Source organism: Tribolium castaneum, chromosome 6 (assembly GCF_031307605.1).
Source record: "Tribolium castaneum strain GA2 chromosome 6, icTriCast1.1, whole genome shotgun sequence".
Classification (NCBI taxonomy): Eukaryota; Metazoa; Arthropoda; class Insecta; order Coleoptera; family Tenebrionidae; genus Tribolium; species Tribolium castaneum.
The window spans coordinates 7,322,004-7,342,729 of record NC_087399.1 but is presented as its reverse complement, the minus strand read 5'-3'; the positions used below and the strand labels follow the sequence as shown (position 1 = coordinate 7,342,729).

The window sequence follows — 20,726 nt, the reverse complement described above, 5'->3', positions numbered from 1 at the left end:
ATAAAATACACCTACCTTCATATCGCTTCCTCGTTGGCTACCGTTTGTAGCATTAAAAAAAAAATAATAAAAATGAAACCAAAAAAATGTTTATTTGCATTAAATTTTGAGCAGCCACTTTCATTCATTGAAATTAAAGACAAAATTACGTGGCAATAAATTATTTGAGTGTTTTATTTTATTTATAGTTTCTGTATCTAAAATGCGTCACTCAAAATGTCACTTTTCAACACCGCATTTAAAGATTTTAATTGAAATTAAGTTTTATGAAATTATTGGTTTGTGAAATAAATAAATACGACACAGCAATAAAATACACCTACCTTCATATCGCTTCCACGTTGGCTACCGTTTGTAGCATTAAAAAAAATAATAATAAAAATGAAACCAAAAAAATGTTTATTTGCATTAAATTTTGAGCAGCCACTTTCATTCATTGAAATTAAAGACAAAATTACGTGGCAATAAATTATTTGAGTGTTTGATAATAATTTTATTTACTGTATTTAAAATGTGTCACTCAAACGCGATCACTAGCCACCGAATTGAAAATTTAAACCGGAAAATTTAGATTTGCTTGAACACACGTCCGTTCGCGACAACGGCAAGTAACAAACTGAATAAATTGAACGAAACCGCACAATACACAATAATTTAAATAAACCGACTCACCTCGCTTCGCCTCGCCTCCCGCTCCCGCTCCCGATCTGACCCGTACCACTGCTCGCTGTCGACTGAACCGCCCTCGCCGCCTGCGCCGCACACCTAACCTCGGATGTGACGTCATCACACGTCTAAAACAGGTCATAACCAGAAACATTCACTGTCCAAATCCGTCAAATTTAGAAACATTCATACACAGAATTATTTAAAATAGAACAGTATTGATCTAGAAAAATTAATTATGACAAATGTATTTGTCTATAAACGTCTAAAATTATAAAAGTTTCGCATGCAGTTAATGGAAAAATAAAAATGCATGTTTATATTTAAACAGAAACTGGCAATGTGAAATTTTAGTGCGAAAATTAGTGGTAGAGCTCGGAAACTCTGTAAACGACCACGATGGGCGGAGCCAATGCGTACTTCATCGAGTGAGGATATTGAGCAGTGGCGTAGCAAAAAACTATTCTATGATCAAGAAGGGTTTGAGATTCATAATTTGTAGTAGTTAAAATTTCCTCTATTCAATAATTGCAAGATGAAATAGTAAAAATCATATCTAATGCTAATACACGTTGATTTCCTAGAAATACAAAGCAGAGAGGTCGAATAAATAAAAATACACAATGAGTAAAGAGTAAAAACGCGTTTATTGCAAAAAATGTTTCTACTGGTATCTTTACTATAACTGGTAATATTGAAATGTTAAACTTTAAGACGAATTCCCTACACATGTAAGTACACGCCACGCCACTGTTTTCTGCCAACACCCCTAATTAAAAGATTGGACTCGTCCGAGACGAGTTTTCGTCTCTGCGCACTCCTACCACCGTGGACGATCTGGCATTTCGCGGACTCTAATTTTGTTGTTTTATTGAATAATACAACCAACCTTGACAACCCAAAATCCCTACTCTACTAACCTCACTTTTCCCGCCACATCAAATCATAAATAATGGAACAAAACGAGCCAAATAAGCCCGAAACTCAAGAGATTACCGAAGGGCTCGCCAAGATTAAAACCCTGGGTAGTGTTTTTTACAACCCGGTCCAAGAATTCAACCGTGATTTGAGGTTAGGTCCGCCACATACGAACCCCAAAGTTCACTTTTTTACAGTATTGTGGTCCTAAACACCTTTGCGAAAGACTACAAAGGTGATTTTCAAACCGTGTGGGAGGCTGGGCACAAATACGACGACGGGATCAGTATTTTAGAGGCCCTCTCTGCCACTGGTTTAAGAAGCATAAGATACGCCAAAGAGGTCAAAGGCGTTAAAGAAATCATCGCTAATGATATCTCAATCAAGGCAGTGGAAGACATCGAACGAAATATTTGTGATAACGGTGTTGAAGATTTAGTTGTGGCGAGTCATGACGACGCTACGTATTAAACAATTTCTCACAGTAATTCCCTTCTAATTACACTTTCCAGCATGTTAATGTATAAAAACCGTAAAGAGCGTCGTTTTGATGCTATTGACCTCGACCCTTACGGTTGCCCCTCGATTTTTCTCGACTCAGCGGTCCAGACAATCAAAGAAGGGGGCTTACTGCTAGTCACAGCCACTGACATGGCCGTTCTTGCAGGCAACTCCCCTGAAACGTGTTACAGCAAATACGGGGCTATTTCATTACGCATGAAAGCCTGCCACGAAATGGTAAGCCCCCAGGCCAATTTCTGTAATTATAACAACTTAATTTCAGGCTCTGAGGATTCTGTTACAGTGTATTGAGGCACACGCGAACCGATATGGACGTTATATAGCCCCCTTGTTGTCCCTATCGGCCGATTTTTACGTCCGGGTTTTTGTCCGAGTGTTCACAAGCCCGAAAAAATGCAAACAAACTTTAAGGTCACTATTACATTCTAGTATTTAGAAAAAATTAATTAAAGAAACAATTAATATTTGTAGTAAATTATCAATGGTTCATCACTGTACCGGTTGTGGGAGTTACGTCTTACAACCCTTAGGTGTGATTAAAACCAACGAAAAAACGAAACAAATGAAATACGGTTTGCCGACTCGGGGGTTCCCCAACATTTGCGAACATTGTGACCACCCGTTTCATGTAAGAACGATAGTGTTGGCAGCAGTGTTAATATTTTTTTGTGCAGGTAGGGGGCCCTGTGTGGAACGCCCCTTTACACTCGCCCGAATTTCTAGCAAAATTACTAACCGAAATCCCGGAAAATTTAGCTACGTTTAAACGTATACAAGGTGTCCTGAGTGTAATAAACGAGGAGTTGGTCGATGCCCCCTTGTATTACACGCTTGAACAATTGAGTGGCACCTTACACGTTGAGACACCCTCGATGGGGGCTATCAGATCGGCGATTTTAAACGCCGGCTTTCAAGTATCGTACACTCACATGAACAAGACCTCAATCAAAACAAATGCTCCCAGTGAGTTGCTTTGGGACGTGATGAGGGCCTGGGAGAGCCAACATCCTGTTAATAAGAAGAGATTGGTTGAGAACAGCCCAGCTACCAATATTTTAAAGAAGGAAAGGAAGTTTGAGGTGTCGTTTGAGCACCACGAGGGGGCGAATCCCCAGTCAAAGAAAATGGGCTTTTTGAGGTTCCAACAAAATCCCATGCCGAATTGGGGCCCCGGAACTAGGGCAACCGCAATGTAATTGTCTCATTTAATTTAATGGAAAGTCACTGTTGCTTTTTGCAGGGTTGGGGATAATAAACTAGAGAAAAGGAAACGAAATCAAGGGAAACGGAAAAGAGAGGCGTCCACGTAATTATTACTAATCGCTTATTTAATACTTTTTATGACAGTGGAGTAATTGACCGTTTGACAGTCAAAGAATCATAGCCGCCTTATATCTATAAAGTTGTTTGTTTACTTAATTATAAAAATAAAATTAATTAGGAACCAAAGTTAAGCGTGTGTAACGGTTGCGTGCCGACCTCGCTGACCTTTTTTATTACCTTATCAAGCAACTCCTTGTGCACGTCCTCTACGCCCCCATCAGCCGAGACAACCTCCCATTTTTCCCGTTCACTCAAGTCCCGAAAAGCCTGCGCCACTTTTTCCTGCATCTCCCGATTTTCATAAATCTCACTACCGTAATTGGGCCGCTTGACCATTTCCGCCTCACTTAGAACTAAAAGAAGGACCAAATCGGGCTTTAATAGCCCATTTTCGGGCTCTTGACACCACTTGACGCTCATATCTGTAAAAAACTGGGGCAATAACCAACAAAGTGCACCCCCTTGACTCACTTTTCTTAACCGAAGAGTACACAATCCCTGAGTAGGAGTACCGGTCAACGACCAGTGTCACCCCCTGTTTGAGGAGCCTCTCCATTTCGGCTTTCTTCTCCCACCGATTTGCCGTAAACATGAGATGAATTGCCTCGTCACACAGATGGGTCTCCTGCTTCAAGTATTTGTCAATGAGCCCCCCGGTACTAGTGGTCCGGTCGGGGAAGGTTACGAGCGCCGCGTTCACATTCCGGGCTTTAAGCGACTCCACCAGCTTCCTACACTGTGTGGATTTGCCCGATCTGTCCACTCCTTCGACCACAATAAGGGCCCCCCGCTTCAAACCGTTCATTTTAAATAAATTTCGGAAAGTGGCAGTTACAACAAAAACATGTTCAAATCTGGGGAATTTCGCGACTCCGGATAGAGTTACCAACATTGCTTTGTGATGGACTCCGGTTGTTTTCCTCCGGTCTGTTTGGGAAAATTCCGGGTTGTGTTTTTTAATTCACGTGTCGATTTGAGTTATCCATGCGTTTCGCATCGTTTGTGTTGAAATTGCGACGTCGGGGGCAATTTGCGTCTTAATTGTGGAAATGTGGAAAATCGCGTTGGGTCAAGTGACATGCGCACTTTCCCCGGAAAAGGGAAATTGACACTGACATTGGCCTAGTTGCTTTGATTTTTTAGGTTGCCTGCATTTAAGTGCAGCTGCAACCAGGAAAACCTCAGTCGGTGCTCGAGCGCAGAGTTGGTTGCATCAAACCGGGCGCGATGGCCACCAAGGGCTTCAAAGTCACCGATTCCGAACGCAAGTCACGTGTGGGCATTGCCGCCAAGACCCTCGACGACTTGAAACGCAAAACCGTGGAAAAATTCAAGTTGGAGCTGCCCCCCGACGAGATTTTCCTCCAGACGCAGGACGGCACTCTGGTGGAAAACGACGAGTATTTTCAGACCTTGCACGCGCAAACGCTCCTCATCTGGGTGAAAAACGGCGAAAAGGCCCCCACTGATGCGGAAATTTTGTACAAAACCATCCGCGAAGTCAACGACGAGTATCTGAGCGCCGGGGAAAAAGTCCAGGAGTTTTTCACCGAGAAAATGAAAAACAAAGTTTTCAAGTTGGCCGAGGTGCTCCGGGGGATCGACGGCGACAAAGCCAAGTTCAGTCTCAAGTGCGACCACCCCGAGTGGTTCGAAGGTAAGTCCGCCACGCCCCTCACATATCCACCAACCAGGGCGCGATCCGGGTCACGTGCCTCTCGCCCGGCGCCCTGGTTCGCTCCCCTCCACTCTCACTTCAATCTGACTCATCTCAGGCCTTGACACCAATGCAAAAACCAAAGAGGACTATATGTTTAGGAGGGCACAGGACCGGATTCGGACCTATTTCTACAAAACCCGAGAGGAACTGTTGAAGGAGCCCACGCTGCCCCCAAACCGGTTGCGGAGCCTCGTCGACGAGCTTCAAAACCGACTTAAACTGTCCAAGTTCAATGGACATTTCTTCGATCGAAGCGACGACAAGAGCTTGTGCGACGAGAGAGGCGAGTTCACCTGTCAGGGCAGGTGGAACAAAGACATGTGTCTCTACAGCCCCCAACATCGCATTAATCCTTACGAAAGCAGGGAGGGGAGGATTATCTTCCAGACGTGGAATTTGGACCACGTGATTGAACGCTCGAGGGCGGTTATACCCGGGATCGTGAAGGCTTTGAAAGACGCCGAGTGCACGATCGTTAACGATCGCGAGGCTTCGGTCGATGTCAAAGCCATCTATAACGATTTGTTCACTTTGCACAACCTGAAGTTTGTACATATTGTGTGTCATGATAAGGGTAGACATAGCACGAAAAAGGCAGGGCCGTATCTGCTTTATTAAGCCCACCTCCTTGATAAATCGGAGACGAACCGCCCACTAGTTTTAAGATATTCATTTTATGATTAAGCGACCCAAGGGCAGAAAATCTGTAGTTAACTTAGTCTTTAAGGCTTTTCGTGTACAACTTCCAACTGCCAAACTTTTTGTTTTATTACAAAAGACTGATTTTGAGAAAAATGAGCTTAACCCATCATCGGGTCTGTCACAGAACCATTATATTTTTAAATCAATGTAACGAAAAATGTAGCTAGAGCTTTACGTTCGTATCCACAAATGCTTATCAAGTTATAATGTGATTATGCTATACAATAAGACATATACACCTATTTATTATAGTATTGTCATAGTAGTGGCTTGTAGCTTGTAGACGCAATAATAGTGTAGTTGGGGATTGCTGGTACTGTGAAAAAGGCTGTGTCGGGATTGTTATCCCCTTGTTAGTGCTAAGTGACTATTAATCATAGATTAGCCAATCATATCATACCGGAAAAATATGACTGAAACATGTTGACTGCCATACAAGTCATACCTTGTAGAACCTATATATTCAATAAATAAATGTTTTATCTCAAAAAACTTTTATTGCTATTTAATCCGAGTACAGATAACTCCTACTTTACAAACTAAGCAATTCACACATGAATTCACACATGAATGATATAAATTAAAAGAAATGGAAACAAATGAAATGGCTACACCGGACTCTCCTACCTAAATAAATCTTTGGTTGTTACGTCGATACATTCGAGACCTGCAATAAAATAACAATAAACACTACCTGTTGGCCATCGATCGGACGGAAAATTGGGTCAAGGATGTGCCCTACTTTTGGCAGGTAGCTTTTTGGGTCGGATCCCTGGCCGACCTCATTTCGGTCTGACCTGAATCGGCCGGATTGACCTTAGCACAGCACTGACCCGATTCTGGGGGCAAAGGGTCAACGAGGGGCCGCCAAGGAACGAACTTGATTCACAAAAAATCATACTAATACAGAGCGTTCTAAATACAGCTTCACACAAACAAAATAATAATAATAATAAACCCATCTTTGGTGACAAAGTAATTCATCTAAAGATTAACGCAAATCAATGAAAAAAGAAGCACGAATTTTACTTATAAAATAGTCAGAGAACATTTTTGCTTAGATTTATGACCGCTCCCAAAGCGAAAATTTTAAACAGTAAGTAAAAATATTCCTTGATAGATTTTTTTTTATTTTTTAATCTTTGTTGTGATGATTAAGGTAAATGCTATTGCTTGAAACTTTCAAAGTTTTATTATATTATAACAAAGATGGTACTGGTCCTTCACCTTCCTATTTCTATTATAGAAGCCTAGATAATGATAATATTGATAATACAAACCATTATAAGAATGGTTAATTGTTTATAAGTTATTATTTAAATCAATATCATTGTAATGTCATGGAAATTACGTGTGTAAGCAAAAACAATACAAGTTTTTCGTCAAGTTTAAGATTTAGAACATTCTCTAAACCTGGAAGAAAAATACACAATCTTTGCTTTTTACGGATATCTACAAGTTTATCGTAAACTATATTTAAAAAAATTTCAAACTTTTATAAATTATACTATACTGTGATGGCGTTACTCTTTTGTTTTTGAAGTGAATTTTGGACGATGTTTGTGAAAAAAAAATACTATATAGGGATGAAAAAAGTTTAAACTGGTGATCTTCCGGGTCGAATAGGTTATTTTGCTCAAAAAGGTCGAATGCCCGAAATCACAAATTAAAAAAAATTGCCAAGAGAGCTGTGACTGTTATATCTCAGAAAATCAAACGAAGTCATTGATTAATCGTTCTGTACGATTCAAAAATGTAAAGTGAGGCACGTGTTTTGTGAAATACAGGGTGACCCAGGGGTAATTGTAATCGGTTTATAACTTTTTTGGTAATTGAAATATTGCTGTGCTGTTTTTATTATACGATAGATCGACTTAAAGTCCACAAATTAAAAATATTTTTATTGTAGATAGGGTGGTGAACCAAAGTTATATTATTTTAATGGAACACCCTATATATTTTTGCATAGTTAGATTCTACGCAAAAAAATAATGTAACTTTATATAAACTATTATGGGTCTATCTTTTTTCGTTTCGGAATTATTCAACTTTTCGTTATAAAAAAGTCTAATTTTTGAAAAATCACTACAAAGTCGTCTATGAATATTTTCCGGAAAATTTGCAACAGAAAAACTCAGAATACTCTGTCGTTTTAGCAACAGTCGACTTTTACTTGAAATATGTAGATGGTGTCCTGAAAAAAGCTTCAAATTATGGGAAAATTGAAATTTCTTAGGGTGTGTCTATTGATAATCAATTTTTAGGCAAAAATTACCAAAAACTGGTCATTTTCAGTGGTTTGTATGAATTTGAAAAGTCAGGGTTGAAAAAAATCGTGCCTTTCTATTATAGAAGCCGAGATAATGATAATATTGGTAATAATAATTGTTCACAACAATTGTTAAATGTTTATAAGTTATTATTTAAATCAATATCATTGTAATGTCACGGAAATTACGTGTGTAAGCAACAACACTGCAAGTATTTCGTCAAGTTTAAGATTTACAAAAATCACTAAACCTAGAAGAAAAATGTACAATTTTTGCTTTTTTACGGATATCTAAAAGCTTATCGTAAATTATATTTAAAAAAAATTCAAACTTTTACAAATTATACTGTACTATGTGATGGCGTTACTCTTTTGTTTTTGAAGTGAATTTTGGACGATGTTTGTGAAAAAAAAATACTATATAGGGATGAAAAACAAAGTTTAAACCGGTGATCTTCCGGGTCGAATAGGTTATTTTGCTCAAAAAGGTCGAATGCCCGAAATCACAAATTAAAAAAAATTGCCAAGAGAGCTGTGACTGTTATATCTCAGAAAATCAAACGAAGTCATTGATTAATCGTTCTGTACGATTCAAAAATGTAAAGTGAGGCACGTGTTTTGTGAAATACAGGGTGACCCAGGGGTAATTGTAATCGGTTTATAACTTTTTTGGTAATTGAAATATTGCTGTGCTGTTTTTATTATACGATAGATCGACTTAAAGTCCACAAATTAAAAATATTTTTATTGTAGACAGGGTGGTGAACCAAAGTTATATTATTTTTAATGGAACACCCTATATATTTTCGCATAGTTGGATTCTACGCAAAAACATAATGTAACTTTATATAAACTATTATGGGTCTATCTTTTTTTGTTTCGGAATTATTCAATTTTTCGTTGTAAAAAAGTCCAATTTTTGAAAAATCACTGCAAAGTTGTCTATGAATATTTTCCGGCAAATTTGCAACAGAAAAACTCAGAATACCCTGAGTTTTAGCAACAGTCGACTTTTACTTGAAACATGTAGATGATGTCCTGAAAAATAGTTTTCTTTCCTAAGTTATAGACCTTTGCACATTTTTGAAAGTTTTAACAAGTTTTTAGCTATAAAAGTTATCAAAAAGCTTCAAATTATGGAAAAATTGTCGATTAATAATCGATTTTTTTGGGCGAAAATATCCAAAAATTCGTCATTTTCAGTGGTTTGTATCAAATGGAAAAACCAAAGGGGAAAAATCGTGCCTTACCTCCTCAATTCAACTTGGAAATAAACTGCGACAAGTCGTACTCATCATCGTATTGCTTCTGATCCCACAGTTCGGGCAACGTCTCTAAAATGGCCTTGACACTCCCACTTCCGCCCCCATCTCCTGCATTACTTCCGGCATTGGACGGTTTATGCGAGAACAGGTCCAACAACTGATCTGTTCCCATCGTTTCCAACTTACTATTATTCCCACTGATGATCGTATTGACCGTCTGGACCTTAAACTTCTGCAAACTAAACCGACCAACCGTAAATTCCCAACTTTCTCACAAAACACTCCACCACTCACCCCATGATTTTCTCCTCCAAAGTCGCCCTCGTTATCAATCTGTACACATTCACAACTTTCCTCTGACCAATACGATGTGCTCGATCCATGGCTTGGAGATCTTTCATTGGATTCCAATCGTGTTCGACAAAAATCACCGTATCAGCTCCAGTTAAATTCAAGCCGAGACCTCCAACTTGTGTTGTTAATAAAAGAACATCAATTGATGGATCGTTATTGAATCGAGTGACCACGGAATGACGTTGACTGGGTGGAATGGAACCGTCGAGACGGAGATACGTCACACCTGGCATATGTTTCTTGAAAAGGTCTTTCTCAATGATGTCCAACATTGCTTTAAGTTGACAAAAGACGAGCGCTCGGTGTTGGTTCACCACGAGTTCGGTAGATTGCGGTTCGGTTACACCGATTCCACAGTCCTGCAGCAATTGCCTAACAAAAAAAAGATATTTGTTATTTTAAGTTGGATAAACTGTTGTTTTTTTCTTATCAGCGCCATACAAATATAAATAAGTTGGCAAAACTAGATGTTACCATAATTTTTTATATTTCAAATGTTTTTCGCAAGCTAGTCCAGAAAATCACTAACGAATAAATCATACCCAAAACCATACACGCCAATTTTAACAAAAATCACGCAATCAGAATATTTTTGAAGAGCTGAAGCACGTTTATTTTCAAAAAGTTTTCCAAAACTGGAGCGAAGATTAATTAAATTAAATATGACAAACTTTATTAGTTTTAATACGTTTTTTAGCACAAAATATTCCAAAAAGCAAACCCAAAAGCCAGTAAATCAGGTGGAAAATGTGTTAAGTTTGCCTTTTTAGGGAGTGTTTTTGAACAAAAAAAACTATTCGCGGTAATTCGCTAAAACCACTAATAAATCTAGTAGAAGATTTTAATAATTGTTTTTCTTAGAGTTTTTAACTAGAAACGCAATAGTTTTGCGAAATTTTGTTAAAGTAAGATGAAAAGTTTCTAAATTATGTCCAAAATGACCTTATAATTTTTGCCTTCTTCAATCATTTTACACGTTTTTAGTCAGAGGCACAATTATTTCACAGAATTTCCTTAAAACTAAGCAGAAAATTCATAAAAACCTTCATTTCTCTAAAAATCACTAAATTAGGCCTCAATGTCTTAGTACGTTGTTTTACACAGAGATTTAGCAAAAAGTCAATAATAAAATTTTTGAGCTTTTGAAGAGAAAATCCGAACCGAAAATTCACAAATTTTTGGTTTTAGCAGGTTTTCGAGTTAAAAATGCAATTATTTAGCAAGCTTTCCTAGTAATTAGAAAGATTTTTGTCATTTGAAAAAATTTGAAATTTGAAACTTTTTGCTTAGTAATTTAGGCACACTTTTTAATTATAAACTGTAGTAGGATTTCGTTATTTAATCAACAAATCACTAAATTACTTCAAAATGCCATAATTTTTGTATTTTTCCCGAGTTTTAGAATGTTTTATTAATTATTACTTGTTATTATTACCTTCTCGAAGTATTTTAGAAAAAAAAAAATCAAATCTCATTAAAAATAGTATTTACGCAACCTAGGTGTTGAATCTAGTGAATAAATTAGGTTAAAAATGGCACGATTTTTACCTTTTTTTATTGAAACGTAATTATTTTGAAAAAAAAAATTCAATCAAAACGAAAAATGTACAATGTTTTTAAAAAGCTAAGGCACGTTTTATCTTGGAAAGATTTCCAAAAAATGGAACAAAAATTAATAAAATAAAACTGAAAATGACATACTTTAATTTCAGTACGTTTAATAGAGCAAAATATTTCAAAAAATAAGCCCAAAGATCACTAAATCAGGCGGAATATGTGTAAAGTTTGCCTTTCTAGGGAGCTTTTTTGAATAAAAAAAGCAGTCTAATCGCGACATTTCGTTAAAATCACTAACAAACCAAGTAGAAGATAACTATAATTGTATTTTCTAAAGTTTTAGAAATTTATTTTAACTAGAAACCTAATTTTTTGGCGAAATTTTGTCAAAAATAAGCCAAAACATTTCTAAATTATGTCCAAAATGACCTTTTTTTGCCTTGTTCAAGCATTTTCCACCTTTTTTTAGTTAGAAGCACCATGATTTCACAAAATTTCTTCAAAACCAAGCTGAAAATTCATAAACACCTTCGTGGTTTCTCTAAAACGAGGTTGAAAAACAACTAAATTAGGTCCCAATGTTTTAGTACGTCATTGTTTTAGATAAACTTTTTGTGAAAAATAAGTCCAAAAAATCCTTGAAATCAAAAATATATACTTAATTTTTGAGTTTTTGAGAAGAAAGATTTCTCAATAAGCTCGAACGAAAATTTTAAGTTTTAGCACGTTTTTGAGTTGTGTTGTAATTATTTCTCAAGCTTTCCCAATAATAAGCCGAAAATTTTCTGTGGCCTATAAAAATGTGTGCTTTTTGCGTTTTTTGTGGAGTTTAGACACATTTTTAAATAAAAACTCTGTCCGTATTTTGTTACCTGTAAGTGACAAATCACTAAATTAGGTGAAAATACCATGATTTTTTAATTTTAATAGAGTTTTAAAAAATTTTTTTAGCCAGAAACGTAAACTTTTCTGCAAAAAATTATCAAATCACATCAAAAAATACTTCATTTTTGCCCAAGTTTAGTGATATCTAAACTCTAGCTCATTTTTTGACAAGAGTCGTCAAAACAATTTTTTTAATTATGACCAAAAAAAGCAAAAATAAGCTAATTGTTGCCATAATAACTTACTTCAAAGCGGGCAACTTTGCCGAATGACTAATATCGTCCAACTTCGAGTCTTGCGTCTGCAAATCAGCCAAAATCTTCCCATACTGCGGATGACTAGCATTCAGTACCAACTTCGGATGATTACAAACATTTTGCAAATAACGCAAAGCTTGAAAAATATGAGTGTTGCCTTGCATCGAACTGGCCGTAGCCCCCGACGAGATAGATTCCTGTAATGTTTGATGCGCTTGCGATTTGGAAAAATCCTCATAGAGTCTCTCCTGAAGCGGACTCAACTCGCAATAATAATCCTGCGTAATTTTCGGCGGCAAATCATCCAAAACATCCTCTTTGACACGCCGCAACAGAAACGGCAACACCTGCCGATGCAGCGCCTCCATAGCCAACGCCCCCGCCTCCTGCTCCTTCGGCAGCGACTTGGGGTCACGACTCGCCAAAATGGGACGCGAGTACCGCGCCGTAAACTGTTTTTCCGTGCCCAGGAAACCCGGCATAAGAAAATCAAAAAGACTCCACAACTCCAACACGTTATTTTGGATCGGGGTACCGCTCAGGATGAGTCGATAGTTGGCCACGAGATTCTTAATCGCCATACTAGTCCGCGTCTTGCCGTTTTTAATCACATGACCCTCGTCCAAAATAATATAGTTCCACTTAATGTTGCTAAAAACTGCAATATCCTTGCGGACTATATCGTACGAGGCTACGATCAAATTGTGTTTTTTGAATTTGTGTCTCAATTTTTCGCGTTCCGTTGGCGAGCCGTTATATTGCAACGGTTTGAGGTACTTGTGTGATAAAAACTTCTCAACTTCGTAGACCCAATGCCCGGTCAAAGTGGGCGGGCAAATGACAAGTGACGGTAGCGGGGCACAATCAGCCGACTTTGTTTCTTTATACTTCTGGTCACGGTAGTAATGATCCCCTGCCAACATACAAATACTCTGGATTGTTTTCCCTAAACCCATATCGTCGCACAGAATTCCGTGCAACTTGTACTTGTTTAGGAACGCCAACCAGTTGACACCAGCCTGTTGGTAACTCCTTAACTCGGCGGCGATTGGTACCGGGACCACATAATCGGGGATCGTAGTTGGCGAAAGCAATTGTTTTAGGAACTCCCTCTCGCGGTCACGCCGCTCACTCAAAATGCTGCCTTTCAAAGATGGTGGTTCGGGCACACCGCCATCTAGCGGCATCAATTGTACCAACGTGGCGAAACTATGCGTCCCCATCAGTCTCACGCACTTGTTTTGGTCGGACATGCGCCCCAACAGGGGGACCACTAACAGGACAACGTATGGTATTATATCAAATTGGAGGGTTTCAATAATACAGGCAATGGCCTCAACGGCCCCTTGCCGGTCTATATCACAATCGATAGCCCCCAGTTTGGGCAAAACCGTCTCCACTATCACCTCCATAACACGAACAGAGTCCAATTTGGCAAACACGGCAAGGCACCGTGACGCCAGATGGCGCACAGCTCGGTACGGATGCGACAGTAGGACGCACAACCGTTTCAAGGTTTTCTCCATAAGGAGTGGCCTTAGACTGGCATGGAGACTTGATGAAGTGACTTCGAGGACTTGCAAAGCCCACACAAGTCGCTCCGACTCGTCGTCCTTCTCGTACCAACTTTTGGCATCGAAATTTTGCGGGTCAATGGTCTCGCACAACTGCCCCACCATTAGTTCCCACAACTTGGGGATTTTCTCGGGTAATTCCTCCCCAAAGTAGGACGTGACCGCCACTAAAGCCAACGTAGCGCCGCGTCTTTGCACCCGATTGATCTTCTGGTTTTCATCCTCCTCCTTGAATAACTCATCCAGGGGGATGTCAGTGGCGGGGGGGCGCCCGGGGCCGCGTCCCGTCGAATTCGAGCGCCGGAACGCCGCCCGTTCCGCGTCCTTTTGTTGGTTGTTCAAGGTTACAATCCCGTTGTAGTTCCCCGGTTTGGTCCAACCCAACTCGGCACTGTTATTGGCTTGTTGCTTGTGGATAACTGGAGTAAATTCGGGGTCGCACCTTAGAAACGTACACAAATTCACCAGTATCTTGTCGTTGGGACACGGCGAACGGCACCGACACTGGTCCAGGAGATGGGCCAAATGTTTGGCGGTGGTTTTTTGGAGGTTTTCATCACTTTCACGCTTGACCGATTCCATGAGTGGCTTCGCCACAGGTGTGAGTTTCTCCGGGAGGGCTTTGAACATGACGGTGGCGCCGGCCAGTGCTGCCAACGTGCGGACGCTCAAAGTCAACTGATCGTTGCTCGTTTGCACCACACTGTTCTGAATGCTGCGTCTTCGCTCTTCTAGACTTTCCTGCACTTTTGTTTTGAGCTTGATTTTGACTAGAATCTCCTGAGTTGTCGGGCCGGTTAGTTCCTGGATGCGTTCCAAGGTGAATACACTATCGTTTTCGGTGGTGTTAATTGGGACTTTGTAGTGCTTTAAAGTTGCCATAAAGTCACGCGTTTCTTGCGTCAGGCGGGTGAAACTGAGGGCGATTTCGTCGAAATAGACACGTTCGTTGAGACAGTCGTGGAGGCGTTTTTTCAAACCTTCGGGACAAGTCGGGGTTTCACGGTCACGTTCGGCCCATTCGGCTATAACCAAACCGGCCATTGTACGTTGCAACGCCGACTTGGAATTTAAATGAACGAGAAGGACTTTCTCGTAACATTCGATCGGTTTTTCAATGTTGCCACTGTAGTCGATTCCAGGGGCCGGTTTAATGATGTAACAAGATAAAAGTCCCAACATTCGGGCTGTCATGCATCTGACTTGGACTGCGTTACTTTCACGAGTGGCCAATGGCGTGGTTTCAGTCCCACCAATAAAACACTTAGGCATGACCACGACGTGGTCGAAATTATTATGCAAACCATCGCTGGTTTTCTTCCGATGGCTTTTCGCATGTATTAGAAAATTCGGATCAAACGCGACTTTCGTCGACTGCATACTCAGAAACAACCAATAGGTTATAAAAGGACATGCGGCATGTAACAGTTCAACCAAACCGGAGTTCTCGACTAGTTGTTTCCAAACATGTTCAGCAACATCCCTAACATCACTCTGTGGTTCCACCAAGACACGTTGGTACACGTGCCTCATGGCGTCTTGTAACAACTGAGCCTCCCATGTTATGGGGGACCCATCGATGGGTCTCTCAGTCAAAGTGCCCAACGTTTGTAGCGTCGCTTTACGCACAGACGAGGCACTATGACTCAAAAAAGGCCACAACCGCGGCACAACCTCATTCAATGGTTGTGGTGGTAGCAACTGTTGGGCTTCTGGTAGGTTCAAAATGGCGGCCAAAAGACCCATAAAACTATTACACGCCGCTGCAAGTTCGTCCTGTTCGGCTAACAAATCCCACAATTTCGTCACAACGATCGGAACCGCCTCGGGAACCAATCGTACCAACTTTGCCGTAACCGGAATCAAAGCCGAGGCGGCAACAGCAGCGACATCATCAACATGATCGGACAATCCTTGAAGTATAAACGGAAAAGCTTCCGGTAGTAACGTATTGACCATATCCTCGCGAACAGCTAGTAAATACTTGAGTCCTAAAAGACCCCCATGTCTAGCTTCCCACTCTTGATGGCCCAACAATTGGAGTAAGATTTTCAAAGCACCTTTACAACCACTCTCTTCCATTAGTTTCAAAACGGCACAAAGACTCTGTGCACATGTTTCACGAACTGGTGCTACCACAGCATCCGAAACAAAATCACCAAAACGGTCAAGGGCTAGTACGCATAGTAAGCGAATTGCCATGTCCTCGAGCCAAATTTGGTGACATTCTTGCATTTGTTGAGCGGTTAGGTTGGTACTCTTGCCGGCGCCGCGCCCATGGACGGTGATTATTTCACGAAGGGCTGTAGCGGCACCGTGACGAGTTTCCCAACTCGAACTGAATAGATCCTGGCTGAGGGAATCACAGAACCATTCGAGGGGCCAGTCGCCAGAGTCGAGGTCAATTTCCGGCACATCTGGAGAAAAAATCATTTGAACTGTTTAGTAACTTTTACGTTAATCGACAGTCAGTTATTTTCTAGCAAGTGTTTTCCGTTTTGCAAAATGCTTGAAGAAGTTTTAATTTTTTTGGAATTAATACCATTAATATTCTCCATAACTGTAAAACTAACTGTACTTGTCGTTTTTTATTTATCTATTGCACTACTAAATCTTTTATGAATGTTTGTCGGGCTATAAGCTAGGCTATAAGCAAAAAGTTTAAAACTTTTAAAAACAAGTAAATCGTAATATGATATTTATGTAAGATAAATAGATTCATAAGCCACCTCGATTTATTTATTGAAACTAAAATCAAAAGCTTTCTTTTGTTTATGCAAGTGTTTTTGTTTTTGGAGGTTTTCTCTCATTTCACTTTTGACTTGCTATTCAGCTATTCCAGGCACGTATTTTCTACAAACCAGATTATTGTGACCACTCCTTGCAATGACGGCTTCATATGTTATAATTATAAATATTGCCTTGTTCCAAAGTGTATACAACACCATAATTATTAATCTGCTAAAATATAAAGAGATAAAATATTAAGAAAAAATGAAAAATGGTTCCTTAAAATAATTATTAATAATTTATTTAATACTGTCGTTCTAAAACAAAGTAGGTTTAAATGTTATCAAACAATAACTAATTAAATAGAAAATAAAAATTCAAATAAATGTCATTTTGGGACTAGCATCAATGTTTTTGCATACTATCTTTTGCACAAAACATCATTTAAGCAACGTTTGATGACACTGCAAAAATATATTTTACAATAATTAATACTATTTCAATATTTTAAATTTTATCTATAAATAATTTTTTAATTAATATTTATTATTTATAAAAAAAATTGTAAAAACATTCCCATGCATAGCGAAAATCTTTTATGTGATTATTTAAATGGATTACTGCAATATCTACTTTAGACAAATTACTTGAATCATCACAAATGACAATTTCTTCCCATATTTATTTCTTTTATTAAATCAATAAAATTATCCAAAGATCTAAACAAAACGCCTCTACCATGTGAACAGATTATGCGTTTATTTTTAAAGTTATTGAAATATTTTTCTTTTGCATTTAATTTCATATAAATAAAAATATTTTGCAAAATTGTAAACATCCTCAAATAAAAATTACCAAAAACAGTGCTATAAAGTGTTTCCTATAAATAGTAACATTTTGTAAAATTGGAAACTTCCTCAAATAAAGACGGTAGCACATAAAAATTACCAAAAAACAGTGCACTAAAGTTGCATTTTGTAACACAATTTTAATATATAAAACAATACAATAAAAAATAAGAATGGAAAAAACTTACCCATGCTGCTGTTACTTTCGTCTTTGACTTCGATCTTAATTCGTTTTTTCTCAGGTTCGTCTCCATTGCTTGTCGTTTCTTCCGGATCGCGCGATCTTTGTTTATACACCGCTTGTCTCGCTTTCCTTTTCGCGCGATTCATTTCACGCGAACTCAATCCTTCGCTAACGCTAGAAATCAAATCGCGAAGAGGTTTCTACAAATGATACAAACCACAGCATAAAGAAAACCAAACTAACGTGTAACATACTCTCGAAATTTCGTTATTTTTTTCACAATTATCCGGCATCGAAACAATCAAATCCTCATTACTGAATAAGTTGGATGTATCGATTCCGAAACGTCCAGCCACCTCTAGACCCAACCTGGCATTTAGAATTTGCCTTTGTTTGGCCATTTTTTCACGAATATCAGTCGATGAATCCTCCTCGAGGTCGAACTCTTTGCCCTCCGATGCCATCAAGTGGGTGCTGTTTTTGAGGACTTTGTCCATGTCAAATTGGTGGAAACGTAAGCGGCCCACCGTTGACAAAGGAGGCGTTTGAGGCTCGTCCTCTGCCAAAACAAACACCCTGCTTTTAATTTTTAAATATTTATTCGCGATAAGAAATTTTACAATTTCCTTGGCCTACTTCATGCATTCACACTAATCTTATCGCCGCCATTTAATTCAAACATTTGAACACGCGGCTACAGCCGCCCACACACATAAATATCGCGTTTCAATCTTCCCATAAGCTCATATATTTTTTATTTATTTCGGCTTGTTTCAGTAAAAATTACAGCAAATTTTTTTTTTAAATTATCGAACATAAACTTATTTTTATGCATTTACTGAGTTCGATATAACCGGACACCACTGTACTTACAGCTGCCACCCCTCGCCCATAAATAATTGTCCAACACCGCAGGGAGTGTCGACAACAATCGACCATTTTTCACGGCCAATTGTAATTACAAATTTATTTTAAACACGCATTAAACTACCGATAATTACGCGTTCAAACAAGCATTTTTTGTTCAGTTATCAATAAAGTTATAAAACTGGAACTAAAAACGGTCAATTTCTCTCCGCTCGGGGCGAATTACGAAACGTCACAGTCTAGCAATTTCCTCAATAAGTCACTTTTGACAGTTGTAATTAAGTCCAACTGTGTAACCAAATTTCCGATCGATCGATGTGACGTCACAACTTACCAGGGCCGGGCCGGGGTTCCCACGGGGGCACATTGCTGACGATTGCCCTGACCGCTTCCGCGGCCGCAATTCTCGTCTCCCAGTTGGTGGACCTGAGATAGGTCGCGGTTCGGGTCAGTAACGTGGTCAATTCATGGGGGTGCAATTTTTGTACTTCCCCCAGTTGTTTGGCCGCGGCGGTTCGAGTCACCGCCGAACTGCCCGTCTCCAAAAGTACAAACAGTCTGTCCAACCTGATAAATGATTTTTTTCGAAATTGTCCGAGATTTTTGACAGAACTCTCACCTGCTCGACGTCATGATTAATTGGGGTTAACGCGAACATATGGAAAGGCTCCGAATTGATCTGGAAGTGCGAAATTTGAGGATGAGCGAGGTCAAGTGCCCGATTTTCGGGCTAATATGGAGATCGGAGCGTTGGGGAAAATCGGGGTTTTTGGGGGTTTTGGGGCAAGGGCACTTACTTTAGGGCCGGAGACGGTGTCACTTGATCGACAGGGACATTTTGTAGCGTTTCATCATCACTTTTCGGCGCTTTGGTGCAAAGATTGGCGAAAAATTCGGGTTATATGACGATTTAAATGAAGGGAAGTTCATGATTCTACGATCAAATTTATACTGACAGCCATGATGAGATGAGCGCCGACTTTATGCCACGATATGGCTGTGATTGGTCGAAAAATTCACCAAAGGCGTGAAAGGGATGATTAATCAACGAAACTCCCAATTTCATAACATGACTCAAAACTCCCTCAAAAACCAAAATTTTAGCAACCACTAACTGCCTACATTCTCGCATTTGTGAACAAATTTACCATTTTTCAGCCAAATGAAAGAGTGATTTTTAAATCGCGGTTGAACCGCAGTATGAGCACGGCTTTCGCCTTGACTTATTTACTTCGAGTACTGGAAAAAAGAAAACACAAATTGTCAAAATGGCTGCGGGTTCATCAGTTAAAAAAAATCGCCAAAAAAATCCCAAAAATCGCACAAACAAAATACACCTGGTGTTCGACGAAAAGAAGCGTAGGTTCGTTGAATTTCGCCGTTTTTACGTGTAATGAATTGAGCACATGTCACTACATAACCTCACAGGGATTTTCTCACCGGTTTCCACAAACGCAAGCTCCAGCGCAAGAAAGAAGCCCGCGAGAAGCTCGAGCGCGACTTGAAGGAGGAGCGGAAGCGTCTCAAGTCAGAGGCGAAGGAGTCTTACAAAAAATTGGTTGTCTCCCATCGGCCAATCCCTGAATTGGAGACCCTTCTCAAAGAGGAGTATGAGGACGATGATGCCACTGTCAGAATTGAGGAGTTATCGACCGACGTGATCGCCAAAGAGAGTAACTGGATTGGGGCCAATCAGCCGATTTGTGAAGATGTTGAACAGGAAGAAAGTGAAGTCAGTGAAGTGCCTGGGATGGAATTGAAGAAGAAGGACAGTAAAGTGAATCGGAAGTTTGATTCAGAACGCGACGTGAAGCGATTACTCAAAAAGGAGGCCACCAAGAAAGTGCAGAAGAGCAAGGTTTTCCAGATGAAGACGAAAATCGAGGGGCAGAAGCAGAGGAAGAAGGCGAGGCGGGAGAACAAGCAGAAGATGAAATTGAAAGAGAAGAAGAGGAAACGGCACTGAATTGTTATTTTTGTATTAAAGAAATAAAGGATTTTTATTACTTGAGGTTATGTCATTGTGGCTAATTTCACACCAGTGGATACTAACACACCTCTTACACGTGCCCTAATAATTATTAA

The 20,726-nt window shown here is 39.5% G+C and overlaps 4 protein-coding genes across 5 annotated transcripts; 2 read left to right on the top strand and 2 right to left on the bottom strand.

The window, feature by feature from the left end:
• Nucleotides 1-1,540: 1,540 nt before the first annotated feature.
• On the top strand, nt 1,541-6,343 carry LOC654887 (tRNA (guanine(26)-N(2))-dimethyltransferase). The gene is made up of 9 exons (XM_064357469.1): nt 1,541-1,737; nt 1,782-2,048; nt 2,097-2,322; nt 2,369-2,517; nt 2,578-2,734; nt 2,781-3,298; nt 3,347-3,413; nt 4,594-5,086; nt 5,205-6,343. Exons 1-9 carry the CDS (start codon nt 1,619-1,621, stop codon nt 5,765-5,767), a joined length of 2,559 nt encoding a protein of 852 aa, XP_064213539.1. The 5' UTR covers nt 1,541-1,618; the 3' UTR covers nt 5,768-6,343.
• On the bottom strand, nt 3,414-4,559 carry LOC103313932 (uncharacterized protein). Its single transcript, XM_008198471.3, has 2 exons — nt 3,901-4,559; nt 3,414-3,851 (listed from the first exon to the last, which is right to left on the bottom strand). Exons 1-2 carry the CDS (start codon nt 4,319-4,321, stop codon nt 3,544-3,546), a joined length of 729 nt encoding a protein of 242 aa, XP_008196693.2. The 5' UTR covers nt 4,322-4,559; the 3' UTR covers nt 3,414-3,543.
• Hel89B (Helicase 89B) lies at nt 6,329-19,602 on the bottom strand. 2 transcript variants are annotated; one of them, XM_961566.4, is made up of 9 exons: nt 19,439-19,602; nt 19,261-19,320; nt 18,976-19,208; nt 18,029-18,333; nt 17,779-17,974; nt 12,427-16,429; nt 9,680-10,111; nt 9,371-9,624; nt 6,329-6,518 (listed from the first exon to the last, which is right to left on the bottom strand). In XM_961566.4, exons 2-8 carry the CDS (start codon nt 19,272-19,274, stop codon nt 9,375-9,377), a joined length of 5,433 nt encoding a protein of 1,810 aa, XP_966659.2. In that variant the 5' UTR covers nt 19,275-19,320; nt 19,439-19,602; the 3' UTR covers nt 6,329-6,518; nt 9,371-9,374. The 2 variants fall into 2 exon arrangements, with proteins under 2 accessions (XP_966659.2, XP_015838164.2); XM_015982678.2 differs by lacking the exon at nt 6,329-6,518 and adding an exon at nt 6,525-6,730.
• A 129-nt stretch (nt 19,603-19,731) lies between these two features.
• On the top strand, nt 19,732-20,647 carry vito (viriato). The gene is made up of 2 exons (XM_961654.4): nt 19,732-20,004; nt 20,070-20,647. The coding sequence occupies exons 1-2, from the start codon at nt 19,910-19,912 to the stop codon at nt 20,605-20,607; spliced, it is 633 nt and encodes a 210-aa protein (XP_966747.1). The 5' UTR covers nt 19,732-19,909; the 3' UTR covers nt 20,608-20,647.
• The last annotated feature ends 79 nt before the right edge of the window (nt 20,648-20,726 follow it).

What these genes read in the sequence shown, in the direction of transcription:
- LOC103313932 (XM_008198471.3), bottom strand. Translation starts at nt 4,321, where the DNA reads ATGTTGGTAACTCTATCCGGAGTCGCGAAATTCCCCAGATTTGAACAT. An exon ending in GTACTCTTCGGTTAAGAAAA is followed by an intron (nt 3,852 to 3,900) that starts GTGAGTCAAGGG and finishes AGTTTTTTACAG; the next exon opens with ATATGAGCGTCAAGTGGTGT.
- vito (XM_961654.4), top strand. Translation starts at nt 19,910, where the DNA reads ATGGCTGCGGGTTCATCAGTTAAAAAAAATCGCCAAAAAAATCCCAAA. An exon ending in TTCGACGAAAAGAAGCGTAG is followed by an intron (nt 20,005 to 20,069) that starts GTTCGTTGAATT and finishes ATAACCTCACAG; the next exon opens with GGATTTTCTCACCGGTTTCC.
- Hel89B (XM_961566.4), bottom strand. An exon ending in GGAACCCCGGCCCGGCCCTG is followed by an intron (nt 18,334 to 18,975) that starts GTAAGTTGTGAC and finishes TTGTTTTGGCAG; the next exon opens with AGGACGAGCCTCAAACGCCT. An exon ending in GCAAAGTTGCCCGCTTTGAA is followed by an intron (nt 10,112 to 12,426) that starts GTAAGTTATTAT and finishes TTTTTTTGTTAG; the next exon opens with GCAATTGCTGCAGGACTGTG.
- LOC654887 (XM_064357469.1), top strand. Translation starts at nt 1,619, where the DNA reads ATGGAACAAAACGAGCCAAATAAGCCCGAAACTCAAGAGATTACCGAA. An exon ending in GGAACTAGGGCAACCGCAAT is followed by an intron (nt 3,299 to 3,346) that starts GTAATTGTCTCA and finishes TGCTTTTTGCAG; the next exon opens with GGTTGGGGATAATAAACTAG. An exon ending in CCACCCCGAGTGGTTCGAAG is followed by an intron (nt 5,087 to 5,204) that starts GTAAGTCCGCCA and finishes GACTCATCTCAG; the next exon opens with GCCTTGACACCAATGCAAAA.